This window comes from Lucilia sericata, unplaced genomic scaffold (assembly GCF_015586225.1).
Source record: "Lucilia sericata isolate MDLA Ls3-8-SP2 unplaced genomic scaffold, ASM1558622v1 Contig000894F_arrow, whole genome shotgun sequence".
NCBI lineage: Eukaryota > Metazoa > Arthropoda > Insecta > Diptera > Calliphoridae > Lucilia > Lucilia sericata.
This window is the reverse complement of record NW_023994883.1, coordinates 117,501-135,242: the sequence shown is the minus strand read 5'-3', so window position 1 is coordinate 135,242 and position 17,742 is coordinate 117,501. Positions and strand designations below refer to the sequence as shown.

At 29.3% G+C, this 17,742-nt stretch overlaps 1 protein-coding gene across 5 annotated transcripts in view; it reads right to left on the bottom strand.

Annotated features, from left to right (window-relative positions):
* Nucleotides 1–707: 707 nt before the first annotated feature.
* The window catches only part of LOC119608885 (transcription factor collier), an 18,957-nt gene continuing 1,922 nt past the window's right edge, over nt 708–17,742 (bottom strand). Inside the window, exons 2-9 of one of the 5 annotated variants that reach the window (XR_005231880.1) lie at nt 17,394–17,462; nt 4,680–4,761; nt 4,410–4,590; nt 3,702–3,983; nt 3,448–3,592; nt 3,103–3,380; nt 2,614–2,827; nt 708–1,783 (exon numbers count right to left, since the gene is read on the bottom strand). Coding sequence is in view for 3 of the 5 variants with exons in the window: in XM_037963460.1 (XP_037819388.1) it covers nt 2,679–2,827; nt 3,103–3,380; nt 3,448–3,592; nt 3,702–3,983; nt 4,410–4,590; nt 4,680–4,761; nt 17,394–17,462 (1,186 nt within the window). In the remaining 2 variants the exon portion in view is untranslated. Of the gene's footprint in view, nt 1,784–1,842; nt 2,828–3,102; nt 3,381–3,447; nt 3,593–3,701; nt 3,984–4,409; nt 4,591–4,679; nt 4,762–17,393; nt 17,463–17,742 lie in introns of those variants that run through there. The other 4 variants (XR_005231879.1, XM_037963462.1, XM_037963460.1 and 1 more) reach the window with 4 other exon arrangements.

Sequence of the window (17,742 nt, the reverse complement as noted above, 5' to 3'; positions counted from 1 at the left end):
AATCTTAAGGCTAGTGTATAGTAATGTCTATAGTCTAGTCTATAATATAGTTTACAGTCTAGTCTATAGTCAAGTCCATAGTCTTGTCTGAGGTCTAATCTATAGTCTAAAGACATCATTTAAAGCCTCTTTACTAAAACTATTTGTATCTCCATGATCGAAATAAAATTTATAGAAACATTTTTATTTCTACACTTTACTAAATGTTCTCACAATTTTTAGTTATGTATTAAGTATAAATAATTTAATATTACCAAATGTTTTCATTTTATTTTTTTTTATTCATTTCTTAATGCGAAAAAATGAACTAAGTAGTAAATATAATTATATAATATTTATTTTAAGATATGTATTTATATATAATATTTTTTTTACAGATTATTCAATAATATTTTAAACGTTTTAAAACTATAAAAAGCTTAAATTTAATTAAATTGTTGATTCGATACGTTAAATGTAGCTTTATTTAAGAGATAAATATGTATTGAATTTATTATTTATTAATAAAAAAAAAACAAATACTTTTTCTTAATATAAATGATATAAATTTTTAACAACAAATACATAGTTTTTATATATATTATTAATTTATTATGTATTTCTGTATGTACAACATTTTTGAATTGGTATTTATTTAATAATATTACTTAATTACATTAACTTGTTTAATATGTATTTTACAGTTCTTAGTGAATTTGTTTATTAAATATTTATTTAATTAATTAAGTATGTATAACGCATTTAACGATATGTATTATAACGATATTGTATTTTAAGTGTTATGGTGAAATTTTAAAATGTTGTTTTATTGATTTTATTTATTTTATTTGTGTGAAAACTGTTTTAAAAAAATTTTTAATATGTGAATGTGTTTTCTTTATTGTTGTTACGCATTAAACTTTTGATATACAAATTAAACAATTCTAATTGTAGTATGTTTTTTATGTAATTATTAATTTTATATGCAGATTAATAACGATACCTAAAATATTCACCTTATACCACCCACTTACTAAGAAGAAAGTAAGTAGTAGGGTAATAGGGCTGAAAGTTTGTGTGAATTAGTTGGTGATTTTAAACTTTTATTACTAGTATCGTTGGTAATTTTAATAATATTTAATATGTTTACTTTAAAATTTATTAATATTTTTTTATTTATGTTGGAAATACAAACATACTAGCTATATGTTACTTTGTTTATTTATTGATTAATTTGCATGTATACAATTATGTAGGGCATTTAATAAGTCGTATACAATTATTTAAAAATTTTCTTTTTGTTATGGGATTTTTGATTTTTTTAAAGTTTACACTATTTTTTATAAAAAATACACATTATAAATTATGTGAAATGTTAACAATTTCATATGAATTCAATTAAACTACTTAAACCTTATGAAAGAACAAAAAATATTTAAAAATTTTAATATTTACAAACAAATTAGAAGATTTTTTGTTTAGATTTTATAACTGCTATTGTTTTGATCATGTCTATGAAAAGTTAGTGTGTTAAAGGGAACAGAAATTGTAAAACAAAACTATTAAATAAAAAAAAATAAATAAATGACAATAATAATATTGCACGGTTTGTGTGTCTTTTTTTTTTAAAGAATGACGATTTTTTAGTAAGCAGTAGATTTTATTTAGTTTTATTTTAAAAAGCTGCCCATCGTCATTTATTAGTAGTAATATTATTTTGTTGACGTCACTAGTTGTGAACTGCTGTAGCCTTGTGTATTGCAAGTGGGCAAAGTGAATGGATTAAAACTCAAACTGCTAACTCCTGCAATATATAAAAACACAAAAAGACACACAAAAATGAATAACAAATATAAAGCAAAGTCAATAAATAAAATGTAAAACTAAAAATATAAACCAAACTAAATATGTATACATATAAACTCGTTTACACTTGCAGTGAAATTGAAAATAGCGAAATTCTCTAACAAAATTTAATAAATATTATAAATTTCATCGCAAATACGAAATTGTTATTAGTTATTCCAAACTATAAAACATTTAACATTATTTTTGGGAAAAGTTTGCTTCTTATAAACAGCTGGGTGTCTTCATTTCCTTCTTCTCTCTCTTTCACTGTATCTGTTATTTAAATTTTGACAGCTAGATATTGCAAAACTATTTAAAATGTTGCAAAAGTGCAAAATGTTTTTGGAATTACAATTTTCGTAGCAAATAATTTTTCAATGCAAGTGTAAATGTTGTTAAATTTAAATTGATTTAAAATAAAAATACAAATAAAAAAACTAAATAAATATAAAAAACCAAACTAAATAATAAAATAAATAAAAAATGAAATCATAGTAGCTATTCTATTAAAGTGTTTCAGTGTTTATAGTCTCAAATGATGAACGGTCGGTCAATGGCGGTTTAGTTGATTGGATTCGTTTGGTTGGTTAGTTAGTTTAATTTAAATTTTTAGTTATTTAACACAATTTGATCTTTTTTTAACGCTTTCAGTAGTCATTTAATTTATATATGAATTGATATTTTATATATTATTGACTTTTAACAGAGACGTATGGTTAGCTAATGGTTATTGTAGTGTATGTAGTTTAGGATTATGACATTTAAAGGATTTTATGGTTGCATTACCCCGTTTTTGTATAACGTTGTTCAGGACCAGTGCCGACTGTTGGGACGTTCGATCTTCGTTCTGTTTAAACGGCCGCTGTGGCTGCTGAAACGGCTGGATTGTGCCAAGGCTGATGCGGATGATGGTAGTGGTGTGGATGCGAGTGATGATGTTGTACCAGAGCCTGATGCCAGGTTGAGGACACTGTTGGAATTAATGGCGAAAATGCACAAGCTGAGCATTGGTTTTATATAACAGTTTAGGTTTTTTTATGTTTAAGTATTTTTTTGTTTTCTTCTTTTTAATGTTTTTCATGGTTTTTGTTTTAAAATTGTGTTTAGTTTTTCAAACAAACGAAAAGTTTCTTAATAAACAACAATGAACAGAAAGAAACTATGATTTAAATTCAAAACCAAATTAAGTTGCAAACTCAAAATAAGGAAAACGAAATTTCAAATCAAAAACCACTTAAATATAAAAAAAAGAATTTGTTGTCTGGCTATACTGACTTGATGTGGAATTGAAAACACTGCCGGGTGAAGAGGATAATGTGCCCATATTTGGTGTAGGACCATAACCATTTGTAGCTGCCGTAGTTGTAGCACCATAAGAACCGCCTCCCGAACTATGGGGTGTAGAAGCACTGCTGCAATAACCGCCTCGAGGACTAACACTGCTTGACTGGGTTCTTTGATAGTCGTCTTCGGTCCATTGGCCACTACCATCTTGTACACTCACTGCCAATTGGCCAGCATATGAATTGAAGCCGGTTGAACCGCCGGGCGATCTATTGGTTTAAGCAGAAAGTTTGTTTTAATATAAATTAGCAGAAAATATAGTTTTGAAGAACTTACCTAGGCATGGAGTACAAAGCTTCCACCAAATCGGCTGCTCTTTTTAAAATAATTTCCTTTTGCAATTTTTCTGGATCGCCAGGGTGGCGGGGTATTAACTTCTGCAGTCGTTGAAAGCCATAATCAATAGTAGGCTCATTAAGGGCTGCTTAAACAGACAAGAAAAATAACGATTAATTAATATCTAAAAGTGGAATTCTAGATTTGTTTAAGAGTCTAGAATTAGATGTTCAAAGCAATCTTTAAAAACTTACAAACATAAACAAAACGCCCGGGTGAACCTTTGCAAAACTGTTTACTTTTATAGGATAATGTCACTTCGACTACACCGGGTATATGTCTGGGTGGTGTTTGCACACGTATGGCATGTGATGTTATCAGTTCACTCCATACCAGCATTGTGCCGAATACAACCTGCAGACCATCAAAGAAATTATCACCCACAATGATGACAGTGGCACCACCAGTGGTCCAGCCTTCGCTTGGTGATATAGCCTTAATGCAGGGTGTGGCAACAGGCAGCGGTGGATATAAGCCTAAAATATTGGAAAGCAAAAATAACATTTATTAGTTTATTTTGCATTATTTTATTAACAAAAGTCACGAATAGCTTTAATATGGTCTACGGGGTTATTATGCCAATTAGAGTAAAAAGAAAATAAACTAAATGAGAATTACAACAAACAAAAATAACTACACGATCGGTTGAATAAATGAATTTCTCACACTTTGTGTCAAGACAAATTAAGGCATTAATTTAAGAACAAAGCTTCAATGTTTAAAGAATGTCGCAATTTGCCTCCATTTATAATCAAACCTTAATACATCCATTACAACCTTTAACAAAAGAAACTCGTTAACAAAATTATACTTTACTAAAACTTAAAATTGCAACATATTAGTCGATCTTTTCTTTATGTAAACAAAAAAATAATAATTGAATAGAATTTTGATTTACAGACCATCATAGGTACTGTCAGGCGCTAAGGGATGTCCCGTTATGGACAGAGAGGAATTGCCTGTACCTTCCGTTGTATCCAAACGTTTGGCTCTACGACCATGTTTGGAGTTATTATGCACAAACATATTATCCGAAATCGCCAGCAAAGGACCCTCCACACTCACTTGAGTGGCTATGACAACCTGCAATAGAACGTTAATAAAAAACAACATTAAATTTAAATTTGGAGATTATTTTTAAAGGATTTTTAGATTTTGCTTATAAAACTTACCTGGAATCTACGCATATCTCTAGGATTTCCAGCATTTTTTAAGCAATTTTGATTACATTTCAAAAAGAATTTCAGGAAAAATCTACAAATAGAAAATTAAGAACGTAAAGATAAAATTAGTTCTTTTTTTAACAAAAAACATTAATTATTTTAGTGCTTGTCATAATATTTCTTTACACCATAAAAAAGTCCTTAAAAATTTGACACCCGACTCCTTAAGTTTGGTTTAAAGTCAAGCATTTAAATATAATTTGTAAGATATTTAAAGTAATCATAAAAACATCTACATTTGAAATATTTATGACCTTAACAAAGAAATGTTTTATGTAAAAAACTAGATTTCCAGGCTGGGAACAGGATTTAAAGCGTAATAATTTTTGTCTATTTTACATATTTATATCTATTCTAGTATAAGTTACTTTGGTATTCAAATTTCACTTTTCAACAATTACATACATACAAATACATATGACTACAAGGAGTACAATTGTAATTCAATACCCAAACACTTTATTTAGTCTACCACCAAAAATACAAAAAGAACAAAAGAGAAAAAAACTCAATACTGAAATTTATTCAATATTTTTTTTTTTTACAACACAACTGTTCAAATCTTAAATTATGTATTTCACTAGATTTAAAGTATTTGGGAGTATGTTTTAGTACTTGTTTTAAAAATTCTGTTACATCCCTTATAGTTATTATTTTCAATATCTATTTCAAAGAAAACATAAAATAATATTTTTAATATTCATAGAAATTTGAATATTTATGTATATGTTTTTACTATTTGATAATTAGTGAGGCAATGTGTCAAATAAGTGTTTTCTACAATTATTAGAATGATAATGATAACATTGATACTCATGGAGTGTGTATAAATCAAAATTGTTTTCAACACTTAACAAAAAAATGTAAGATAAACAAATCGACCAAATAGCCATTATAATTTAGAAACGTTTATATACATTAACCAAGTATGTACTTGAATTTTAAAACACCTAAACCTCGTTAAACGTAGAGTTTGATGTAAACAAACCTATTTTTATTATAATTTCTTTATCCCGATGATATAGCAGAATAAAAAATGCTTTCATATAGTACTCATGGATATTTCAATTGCTCTCTTTCTCTATCTTTCCTTCAAACCTTCTCAATACCTAACGTTTTAGAAAAAGGTAAACAATGAAATGCTTATGTGTCAATTTGTTAAAAATGACACATTATAAGAGTAGAAGAAGCATAAATTAGTACTTGAAATAAGGTAATTATAAACAAATGTCAAATTTATTATAAATTAGCTAAAAAAAGTGTACAAAAAAAAAACACACAACAAATACAATACTACTTAAATATGTATAAAACTCCCCTCTTGAACTGATTTCTCTCTAAACAAAACAACCAACACAATAAGAACAGTTAAATATTTATGTAGATTCCTGCAGAGTTAAAGGATACTTTAAATGTTATTTCATTAATAAACCCTCTTAATTTCTTTTTTGCCATACAACCACTTATTCATAAGGATGTGTAAAAATCCTAGTGCTAGGATTGCTGCCTTAGATATCAACTCATATGTGTTACGTATAACATTTGCTCATTTTAGTTTCTTTCTGTTACTTTTTTACTAGGGATATACAATGAAAAATGGGCGTTTTGATATCATCATTGCAGCTACTTGTTTTGTTTTTTTTACAATTTAAATTGTCATAAAACAGAGGGAAAATTGAACCAACGAAGAAAAAAAAGAATTAAATAAAAACAACAAGGACACTGCAATAAAATAGCCTGCTGTGCAATATTTTATCAAACAATGTGTTGGTAGTTGTTGGTTGTTGGTCCTTTAGGCAAATTATTTATCCGTGTGAATTCAATTTGTCGCCCTGGGGTTTATAACATTTGGGTGCACTTGATACTTACTACTCTGGTGGCTGACTGGCTGGCTGGCTGGCACTAGTATTCTATATTTCAATTGTTAAACAAATCTAACAGGAAAAAAAAAACATAACATACAAATCATATAAACAGAGGATGCTGTCCAAATATTTACTACCAGTTACATATTTATGTATTTATACTACGTGTAGTGTAAATAACTAATTGCCTTCCGGCAAACATCTGTTCGATTTATTTTGTATGACAAAAAAAGGAAGTGCCATTTGACATTCACACTCCTTATAAGTATGAGTTTCAGTTTTTGAGTCCTTATAACTTTAATAGTATGTTGTGATATTGGGACTTATGTTGTTAGAGACTAAAGTGACCCAGTAAATATTTAAATGATTTAGAAAGCTATAATTAGCTAATTTTCTTAAAAAGTTTTGAATAAAACCTATCATTTTCTAATTTAGAGTATGAACAAGTACGACTTTTTGAAACGACAACAGATGTTTTAGAAGAATGTGGGGAAAATGACTCATAAAGTGATTCTGAGCCATATACCGTTCGGTCCGCCTTTATGGAACGATTTTCGAAATGTTTATAACGGAACGACAACAAAAATGTTAGACAAACAAAAAGCGATTCCTAGCCAAAGCCTATTTTTATATTAGGTTGCCGATTTTCAAGATGTTTATGAGCAAAATTCTCGACTTTAGTCTGATAAATTGATATATAATTTGAAATCTGTGGTTTTTGGAAAGTTTATTGCATTAAACATACGAACGCACATCACAAAATCGACTACCTTTTCTAGGGATTCAGAACATGTTTCTGAAATAGTTTAAAAAGTCTAACTTTAATAAAAAAAATCACTATTAAAAACTTTTTATTTCCATTATATTGCTTTATTAGTACTAATAAAGTAGAGACACGTTTAATGATTGTATGTTAAAATCTAAATTTATCTGTCTGTCTAATTTGCTTGATTTCTTTTCAAGTCTTTTCTCTTCTTTTTTTCTTATACTTATTAACAAGGAAACAAAAACGTCTAAAATCAATGAAGTGCGTAATGGTTTTTGGAAAAACGTGATTTTAATTTAGAAATAGGTAAAATTTTTTTAAATTGACCTTTAATTTAAAGGTCAAATTTGATTTAAAACAATTTAAATATTTAATGCAAAAGCAACAAAAGTCAAAGGCATATTTCTTTAAAGAAATTTGGTAAAAAATATAAAGAAAAAATTTACTTTTACAATTGCAAAGCAAAAACAAAAAAATGTATAGACCAATACTACTATTTTAAGGATATCGATAAAAACAAAATGAAAACAACAATAATAATAGAGTGTAACATTTACAGTTACGCCATAGTTAAAACGATACCACCATTTTGTTTGTTTTTTTCTAGAGTTTAAGCTTTTTCAAACACTTTTCTAACGTTATCAAAGTATTAGAGAGAGTGTGAGTATTGTTTTGGGAAATTCCTTAGATTTTTTTCCTGGTGGCCAAAAAGAAAACATCAACAACATGATTATCAAAGGACTTGATATATCCTTTTTCTTGTATTTGTTTATACCGTTGTGTTGATGTTATCATTATGATGGCCGTAGTACTTGATAATGATGATGTTGTTGATGTCAAGGAAAGCTTTTTTTATAAAAAACACTCTTACTTTTTGGTGGGAGAGTATTATGGCAAGAAAAGTGAAAGTCCTTGGGGAGTCTAAATATACTGTTGCTTCTCTTGAGTGAATATAGTATTTAGGGATTTTTTTGTTGGTATCTTTAAGAAACATTTCTGTTGACCGGTTAATGTTTATTAATTGTGTATAGAGGGATTTCTGACAAAAAATGCTCATTTTATGAGTGTTTTAATAAAGAAAAACTCAAAATTTGTTATTTTTATTAAAGTAAAGAGAAAAGCTGAACTTCCCTTATGACCCCCCAAAATTAAGCTGTAGACTAGAGTTGAAAAAAGGGTGCTTTTTTGAGGCAAATGATAAATGGTTATATATTTGGGGGTTGCTTTGGGATTCAAATTCATGCTGTTGGGATTTTGACGCAATACAAAGAATCACAACAACATAAATACATACAGACATACATATGTACATATACATATATATATGTATATATAAAAAGTGATATATATGTATATAGAGTATATATATTTATTTGTGTGCATTTTTAAAGCTGACTTTGTTTTTTATTTTAGTTATTTCGTTTTTACTAAAACCATGTTCAGGCCGCAGCAGCATCAGCTCGAACTCGTTAAGTTTTGTTGTTTTAAGTTTACTAAGACAATCTAGCTAATTACGCTACTTGGGTGGTCCTCATGTCTGCCACTGTTAAACAAGCAGTCAGCAAATCAGTTGAAGTTTGCTCCAGGGATGTCCACTAATATGGTAAGCGGCAACTGCTTGAAGTGTGCCGTGAATGCTTTACACAGTCCGTCAGCCAGTTAGTCACATAACCTACTACCAAAGCCATTATATACGTGGCGGCTAAGGCAATACAAAAAATCCAAACTATCTTTCTGTCTATACGTCTGTTTGTCTGTCTTTAAAGGCATGTCTGTCAGCATAACAAATAAAACAATTTTTTAATACAATTTTAAAGATGTTTAACTATTATCGACATTTAAATTGTGTATATTTATTTAGTTTATTGGTTGTACGTACAATCTGCCTCGTAGTGAGTTTTCATTATAATTTTGTGATTTGTTATTGCATTTTATCATACAACACATAATGATTTCATTAATCAACGTGATGTTATTAGTAATGTTTGCAAAGATTTGTAATTATCCCATAACTGGAATATTAATTAAATGTTTTGTTGGATTCACTTTTGAGCGAAACAAAAAGAATCTACTTTGTACAGCTTTTGCTACACTTACACTTTACTCTGGCACTATAATTGTTGATTGGCAATTTAACGCTCGATATATTTATTTATTGTTTTTTGTTAAACAGTTGCAAATTGGAAAAATTTTATGTAAGTAGAAGCTAACGAAAGCAGCATCATCTTTATTCTGCGTTTCAATAAAATTACAATTGAATTTTTTTTTAATGATCTCGTTTAAATGTTTTTCTCTGATGATGAACGCCAAGTCATCCATTCAACATAAACCATAAACAATTCTCAGCCATACTTTTAAAGATTTGTATTATATGTATGTATTTTAAAAATTTTTATAGGCAGAATAAGCGAGACTTGTTGTCTGTCAGTTTGTGGGATTGTCACTCACTTTTTTGAATGTGCCAGAGATATACATAGATAGATGGAGAGAGTGTGCGCGTTATTGTTTGTATTTTAGGATTAATGTAACACATCATCATCACAAATCAAACATTGGAATGTTTCACGCACATACATATGTACATATACTCGACTATGAGAGGCGAAAACGTTCAACAATTATAATTATTAATTTTCATCACAATTCTTTTTTTCCATTAAATCAAACACAATGATAACCCAGTGAACAATTTGAATAGCAAGTAAAGAAAGCTTTGTCAACTTGATTTCTACATGAAAAAGTACAGATGGAAAAAACTGTAAATTGCATATTGAGTTTCACAAGCATAAAAAAAGATTGATAGACATTCTTTGGTTGATCTTTCTAAAGATCTGGAAGTTAGTTGGTTAGTTTGAAAGGAGGATGTATCAAATCCGAAGAAATACACCTAGGTCTTTAACGGGAATGTAGTGCGCTTCTTTACCAGTGCCTCAGATGGGAATCGAAACCCTCGTCCTCCGGTCTACTAGATTAGAACACTAACCTACCGGAGGCCCCACAGATGGAAATTATGGGAAAAGCTCATTTATATGAAGAATTATAATGAACAGCAATTTATCACTTTAAAACATAAATATATTTTGTTTACTGGGATATATATGTTGTTATTGTCATACTTCAAATAGTACTAAATAACTAGATGTATATCCACCACTTCCAACTAAAACTTAGACTCGATCATACAAACACATCCATACATATTAATACAATAAAATTATGATCAAACCAAGTTTTCTTTAACAAGCCAAAAATGTGCGCAAAAAAAAGCAAAAAAGAAAAAAACTCGAATTGACGAAAATGGTTAATCCGTCAATTCAAGTGTGTATCGATGAGATCAGTACGTTGTACTTAATATCATGTGGACTTCAAAACTACGATATGAATGCAACAACATGTTGGTTTAAATGTAAGTATGTAGAATGTACATGTATTTATGCATTTTAGATATGAATTTTTTATATTATTGCTGCTACTGATGCTGGCTGCAATTGCTGTTGCTTGTAAAGTGTAAGTAAAAGCATTTCGTAGCTAGAAACTTTAAAGAAAATCTTTTAGAGCAACCAAGCAAGCAACCATGTTTGTCATGTTGATGTTCATTGTTGTTGACGACGACGACATACAACGTTGTTTCTAAGGATGATGATGACGAAGACTACGACAACAATGATAATGATGATGATGAGTTGAGAATGGCGATGATCGTTACTTGAAAAAGATTGTCGGCGGCATCTTAGCACTCGTCAATCAGCAGAGACCACAGTGGCTTAAAAAATCTAGGTAAACTTTTTTTAATTTTTTGTTTTTGTTTAAAAATGCCGCCGGCAAAACTACACAAACCAATTGCAAAAATGAAATAAATCTATAACAATATGAAAAAAAAATAGAATAGTTTGCTTTATTTTATAAAGAAAAATGCACAAAAACTACTAGATAAACCATTTCGGCATAAAGAAACGATCAATTCAATTCAATTCGAAACGAATCAAATTAATTCATATATTGTTCAACTATAAGCCAGTAGGTAAGTGAGTGTTGGTGTAGCAACAGTTGGACCCAACATTCAGGCAACATTTGTAGTTAAGTTTTTGTTTTCGAATATTTGTGGTTTTTAATATTTGTTACTCTGTTAACAGTTCATCTCGTTATAATCTAGCACGTGTTACAATTCCAAAGCATTGTAAAGCATCACTTATCCTTAAACAAAATACTATCTACATTCATCCATCCCAACAACCAGCCATCCTTCTATCTGTCCACAACCTTAGCGACCAACAACCAAACTTTCGATAAATCTTTTAGCACAACTAACTGATCCTCATCTTATTGCTACTTTTCTTTAATATTTTTTTGTTTGTATATTTTCAGTTTGGTTTATTTAATGCCATCGTTTCGGTGATTCAGTGATTTGATCTATGTTCATGTAGAGTAGTGTTGCAAATAGCGCGTAAAGCGCAAACTTCAGTGGAGGTCCCTGCCACTTATACATTACGATCAAACGTTAACAACGTTTAGACCAACCAGCCAACCAACCATCCATCGATCGATCCATCCTGGCTGACTGCCAGCCACAAAGTTTGTTGGTAGGCTGGCTGGCGACTTGTCACCCAGCTTTTGCGAAAACAAAAGAAACGTAGCTTGTTGTTTTTTATTCCTCGATTCATTTTTTGCAACTGCTGCTGTTGTTTTTATGCATTGTTACAATAACAATTGTTGCTACTACAACTACAAACAGCATTTTATCAAAATAACTCAAACTGTAATTTATACTAAGCAACTTGCAACAAACATGAAAGACGGTCTGGTCTGATCTGACTGTGTGACATAATAACAAATAAACAAAACGAGTAGCAATAGGGACAACAACTACAACATTAAGAAAACTAACAAACAATCTAAACGAGAAAAGCTTTCGACAAAGTGGTTTGCCAAAACTTTTATTGAATTTGTCCTTATTTGGTACTTAAGGGCTGAAAAAAGTACTTTAAATATTATTTTAAATTGCGTATTAATCGATCTGATCGTTTTGTGTATTATTAATAAACAGTTGATCTAGGACTTCGAAATTTGTTTTATAAAATGTTAATTGTACAAAGGCAATTAGTTCTCTTGACTAATCTATTATGACATCTTTAAAAAGTACCCGTAAGTTGCCATCAACCAATCCAGATCGTTTTGCTTATATAATATATTATCAGTCCTATTTAAGCTGATTTGAAGATTCCATGTATATTTTTGTGTAAAATTAAACAATTTCCAAAAAAGTACCTTCAAAGAGACCCTCATGCCAACTCTAGTAGTTAAAACGTACTAATACTATTCGCCAAACAACGGGGCCTAAAATGTTCACAACTGGTTTTGCAATTTTTTACTTTAAATCAACCCAATTCCTTTGACCAAAAGGAAGTTTTATTTTTTCTGTTCCTATGCTTTTTATACGATATTTTAGCTGTTTTTTTTTTTTTTTTGTTTGTTTTTGCACACACATGTTTTATTGATGAATTTGTTTCGTTGTCGTTTTATTTTGGTCTTTTTCAGAAAAGAGCGAAGAAAAGTCAAAATTGTAATTGCATTAAATCAAAAAACCGAATTTCAAATTATGCGTAGAATAATAACAGTGACGATCACAGAGTGTCGGCGGCGGCCCATTTAAACCATCAGTTCAATATCACTTTTTGTATATTGTATGGAGTTGTTGTTGTTGTTACTTTTTGATTTCTTATGATTTGTTGTTGTTGTTAGTGATGGTGGTGGTGGTTCGTTCCACGACTACAACTAAGACGACACTTTTGTATTATTACGACTATGCGAGTATTGTCATCATCTTGTCTTCTTTTTTTATGCTTTTTTCGGATCATTTTTTATTTAATGTATTTAAAGGCGACTTGAAATTATTCCAATGTTTTTTTTTATATGGGCGCTGAAAATATGCGCTTCGTGTGAGTTCAAGAATTAAATGAATGTAAGGATTCACCTTACTGTTTCTACTGTCTTCTGCGATCACTGTTCTGTGATCTGTTGTATTAAGTATTGTTCGCATTTCACGGTGTGTGGTTTCATCATGTAAACTTTTTTCGCTTTTTCTGCCTGTTTTTTGTGGTCAACTGTTTGATTTGATTTAAAATTATGGGAGTTTTTTTCTGTAGTAGTAGTAGGTTTTAAATTTAACAGCAGCTCAGTAAAGGGAAATAATTTAAAGCTTTTGGACAGCTGGTGTTAAGAAATTTTATTAGTTTAAACTTTAATAAATTGTTTAATCTATTTTTTAATAATAGAAATGTTTCAAGTTTATAATTAGCAGTTATTGACTTGCTGCTTAAGTGTGGCTAAATAATGGTGTTAAGCCTTTTTTCCTTTTTTTTTGTAATAATATTACATAATAATAATTTAGATTAATATTCTTGTAATTGCAATGTTGGTTCTTTAATATTTTTTGCAATTATCTAAATAGTTTGTTATATGTATACCGTAATTCGCCTATTCACAGACAGACTGAGAGACAGACAGACACATGGTTTTATACTAAATATACATTTCCTTTTGTATAATTGGAGCTTAGTTGCGGGTTCTGGTGTCGTTGTTTAGAGTCTACTAAAATATTCACCCCATTTTTAGTTTGTTTTTTCTCTGGCAGTTGACTCTTTTTTCTGACTGCATGCATATCGCGTGACTTTTTTTTATAATATTTTTGTGTAATCGTTTTAAATGATGACAAAACTTTTATACACTTTGTTAATAATACCTTTTTGTTAGACTCAAAGAAATATTGTTGGTATTTTCAGTGATAGAGACTTTACTTTTACTTATGCTATCGTATGTCAAAATTGACATTTCATCTTTGTAATACTGGAATAGTTAAAGGGCCCTTCACACGATCACACTTTACGTAGGTAAAGTCTAATGTACGTAGGTAAAGTCTAATGTAAAAGTAAAATGAAATTCCATCCGTATGACAAAAGTCGTATGATTTATATTTTTTGTATATACACGATTGATATAAAACAATAACAAAGTAAGATGGAAACAGCTGTTTCACTTTTTTTGTATGTGTTTACATAAAAATCTGATCTAATGCGACTTGCTTGTGTTTTTAATCATTTTGCAAACTGGAGAGAGCCATACGGCTGTCAAATTTTCCATCAGTATTTTCTCTCAATGTGTGATGGTTTCATTACATATTGCGTTTAGATCCCATACGTACTCTTCTGAATTATAAGACTATATTGGACTGCCACTCCGGAATAATCGATTAGGGAACTACAGGAAGTTAACCTAACGAATGCAAATCTCTTCGATGCAACAAGGACTGAATAAAAACATTGTTGGGAGAATCACATAGGGCAACTTGTAATAATTAAGCGATGAGTGATCTTATCAAGAGCAGGATGAGAATCCTCCATAATGAGTAAGTCCGAGGTTAGTGTAGTGAAACGTTTTTTGAGAGGATTACAGATACAGACGAATGTAGAAGCGACAAAATTTACTTTGTGTGAACTACCACTAAGATGATGCCACATTTTTTAATCAGCAAATATCTATCCTTTTCATTCATATTACTGTCAAAAAATTTTGAGTGTTTGTTATGTAAATTTGTCTGTTTATTTTATCAAGCTTTTGGTGGCAACACAGAGTTTTTTTTAATTTTCTAAATGCATTTTCTAGTGAAGGACTATTATTATTTTATTTGCAAATATGGTTTTTTTTTCGAGTAGAATATGTTCCACAAAAAAAGGTAAAGTTCATTTATAGTACATGTGTTGGCGTTTAAAGGAAAGAAAAATTGTAGTCGGTCATGGCCACAAAACAAAGTGCATTATTATCTTATAATATAAAGAATAAAATTAATTTAAATAAATTAAATTTTAATTATAGTTAAAGAAGGAAATTTTTTCTTAAAAATATAATTTTTAAAAGAAATAGTTGCTTTAAATAAATATAAGCATTTACTTTATTTGTGTAACTTATTGTAGGGTGTTTAAAGATAGCATGAAAAACCAACAACTGAATATGCAAATATGATAAAAATGTTAAATAATTGGTGAACATGTTAAAATAGCAGCCCTGGACGTTGCAGTAAAAGTACATGGAAGTTTTAGTATGATTGGGTGAGGTGTCAACAGTTAGCAATATTATATTGCCGGCAAAATAATAAAAACATTTAGTCATTTTTCTTGCTTTTTTGGCATTTAGTTTAAACATAAAATATTTAGTTTGAATAATTGTAAAAGAATTTTAAGTTTGTTTTTATTTTAGATGAAAAATATTTTATTCAAATTAAAATTTTTTGTTAGTTTTTTTTCAATTATAAAAAAAATCGATTTGTTAACATACCAAAAAATTTTATGATAAATATAATTTTAAGTTAATTAAATGCCTTTTGTTACAAACCCTTAGGTTTTAGTTTTAACCTAGACGTAAACCTAGGCAAAAACAGAAAATTGACTAAACCATTAACAAGAAGAAGGCAACGTTGGGCTATTCACGTGTATTGCGTCAGTTGTCTGCTGCTGCTGCTTTTAGGTATGAAGTCTAGTATATTAATGGTTTTATGTATATTATTGTAGTAGTAGTTGTTGTTGTTGGTTACATCTCTTGTTTTATATTTGGTAACCAATTAACCGAACAACTAACCGATAAAAATGTATGAAGGACTTTCCCCATTTCATGTTAAACACAAGTGACAACATGCGTTGGCAATTTATAACAAAATTTTTACGTAAATGTACTACATACATACAAACGTATCGCATGCATCTGTGTATGTACGTATTTCAGTCATAGTTGTAATAATAATAACAATAATGAAAAACAAGTAATATTTAAATTTTTTTCTGTTGCAGAAATAAAAATTGGAAATAAAGAGTATGAACACGGTGGTTAACTTATCGACATATTGCACGCTATACTTACACACTTACTAGCACGCATACACACACACTGTTACACACGGTTATACCACATCAATACCGGGTAAAATGTTTCAAGCAAAAAGGATGTATTCCAATGATGATGATGATGATGCTACATAATTTGTTGGCACGTGACAACAAAATTGACAATGACAAGTATGGTTATAAATACAACGAGACAAAGATGTAACTGGAATTTGTACAACAACAATATTACAACTTTTGTATAAAATTTTAGCGAATATATTGATTGTTGTAATAAGGAATTGTCAAATAGTTTAGGTTAATTATCCCTTAAAGTTTAAGGGCAAAATATTTTAGTGTTTTTTTATAGAATTTTGAAATTTCAATCTTTTGAAAGTTTTTTTTAACTATTTATTTGAGTATGTACTAAATTGTTAACAAATTAACTAGAATTAATATTACTCATACCACCTGTAGTTCACCAAATATTTCAATTTATTTCTAAAAGCTTTCTCTTCTTTTAAAGAGCCTTTTAAAGAGAGTATTTATTGTTATTTTATTAAATAGAAAGATATAATTGATATACAGATATCGGCCAAGATCTAACTCCTATGCTCTTATTTTCTCAAGCTAAAGACATACAGAGAGCGTATTTCTTACTCTCTTCCGTCTCCTAATCTAACTGGAATTTTGAAATTATTTAAAACTTTCAGTTTTATCTTTATATTAAATTTAATAATTTAAAATTTTCCGTTAAATATAATAATTTAAACCAATGAAAGTTTTCAACATTTTTCTGTTCATCATGCTTGATGATTTCGAGCACAAGGAGCTGGTGTTTACATGTGTTTGTGTGAAGTATTGTGTCTATATAAAGAGCAAGTAGCAAGTCTGATATTTATTATAATGAAAAGCTGCTTAAAATGTCAACTTCGAAAGGAAGATGACAAAAACACACAACAAACTTGTATATCCTGCATAAGGATGAAATATATACACTAGTAGTTATTACAGGGATATTATATCGATGTCTGCGTATTAACATTGAAAGCAATTTTATAAAATATGATAAAAGCATACGAAGACTACTTAAATAAATATTATATATAAAACTGCTGCATACAGCAGCAATTGTTTGTAAATAGTATATTTTATTACTTACCGATCAATAATGACAGGATCTGATGGTGTTTCATTGCGGTTTCCACAACTTTTTTTGTCGCAACAACGGCTGTAAATAAAAAAAGAACAACAAAAACAATAAAATGTTAAAAAGACGAACAATACAAAAATAAATTGGTTTATTGTCATGATGCATTTGACTAAGGATAATGAAAATTTACATTTAACCAGCAACAAGTCTTTAAAAATTTACAAATTTGTTTTAATTGCTTTAAACAAAGGAGCTTTCTAAGCTCCTTTACCAGAGATTCTGGTGGGGATCGAACCAACAACCTCCTGACAGACAGACTAGAACAATACCCACTAACCTATAAGAGGCATCCTACATA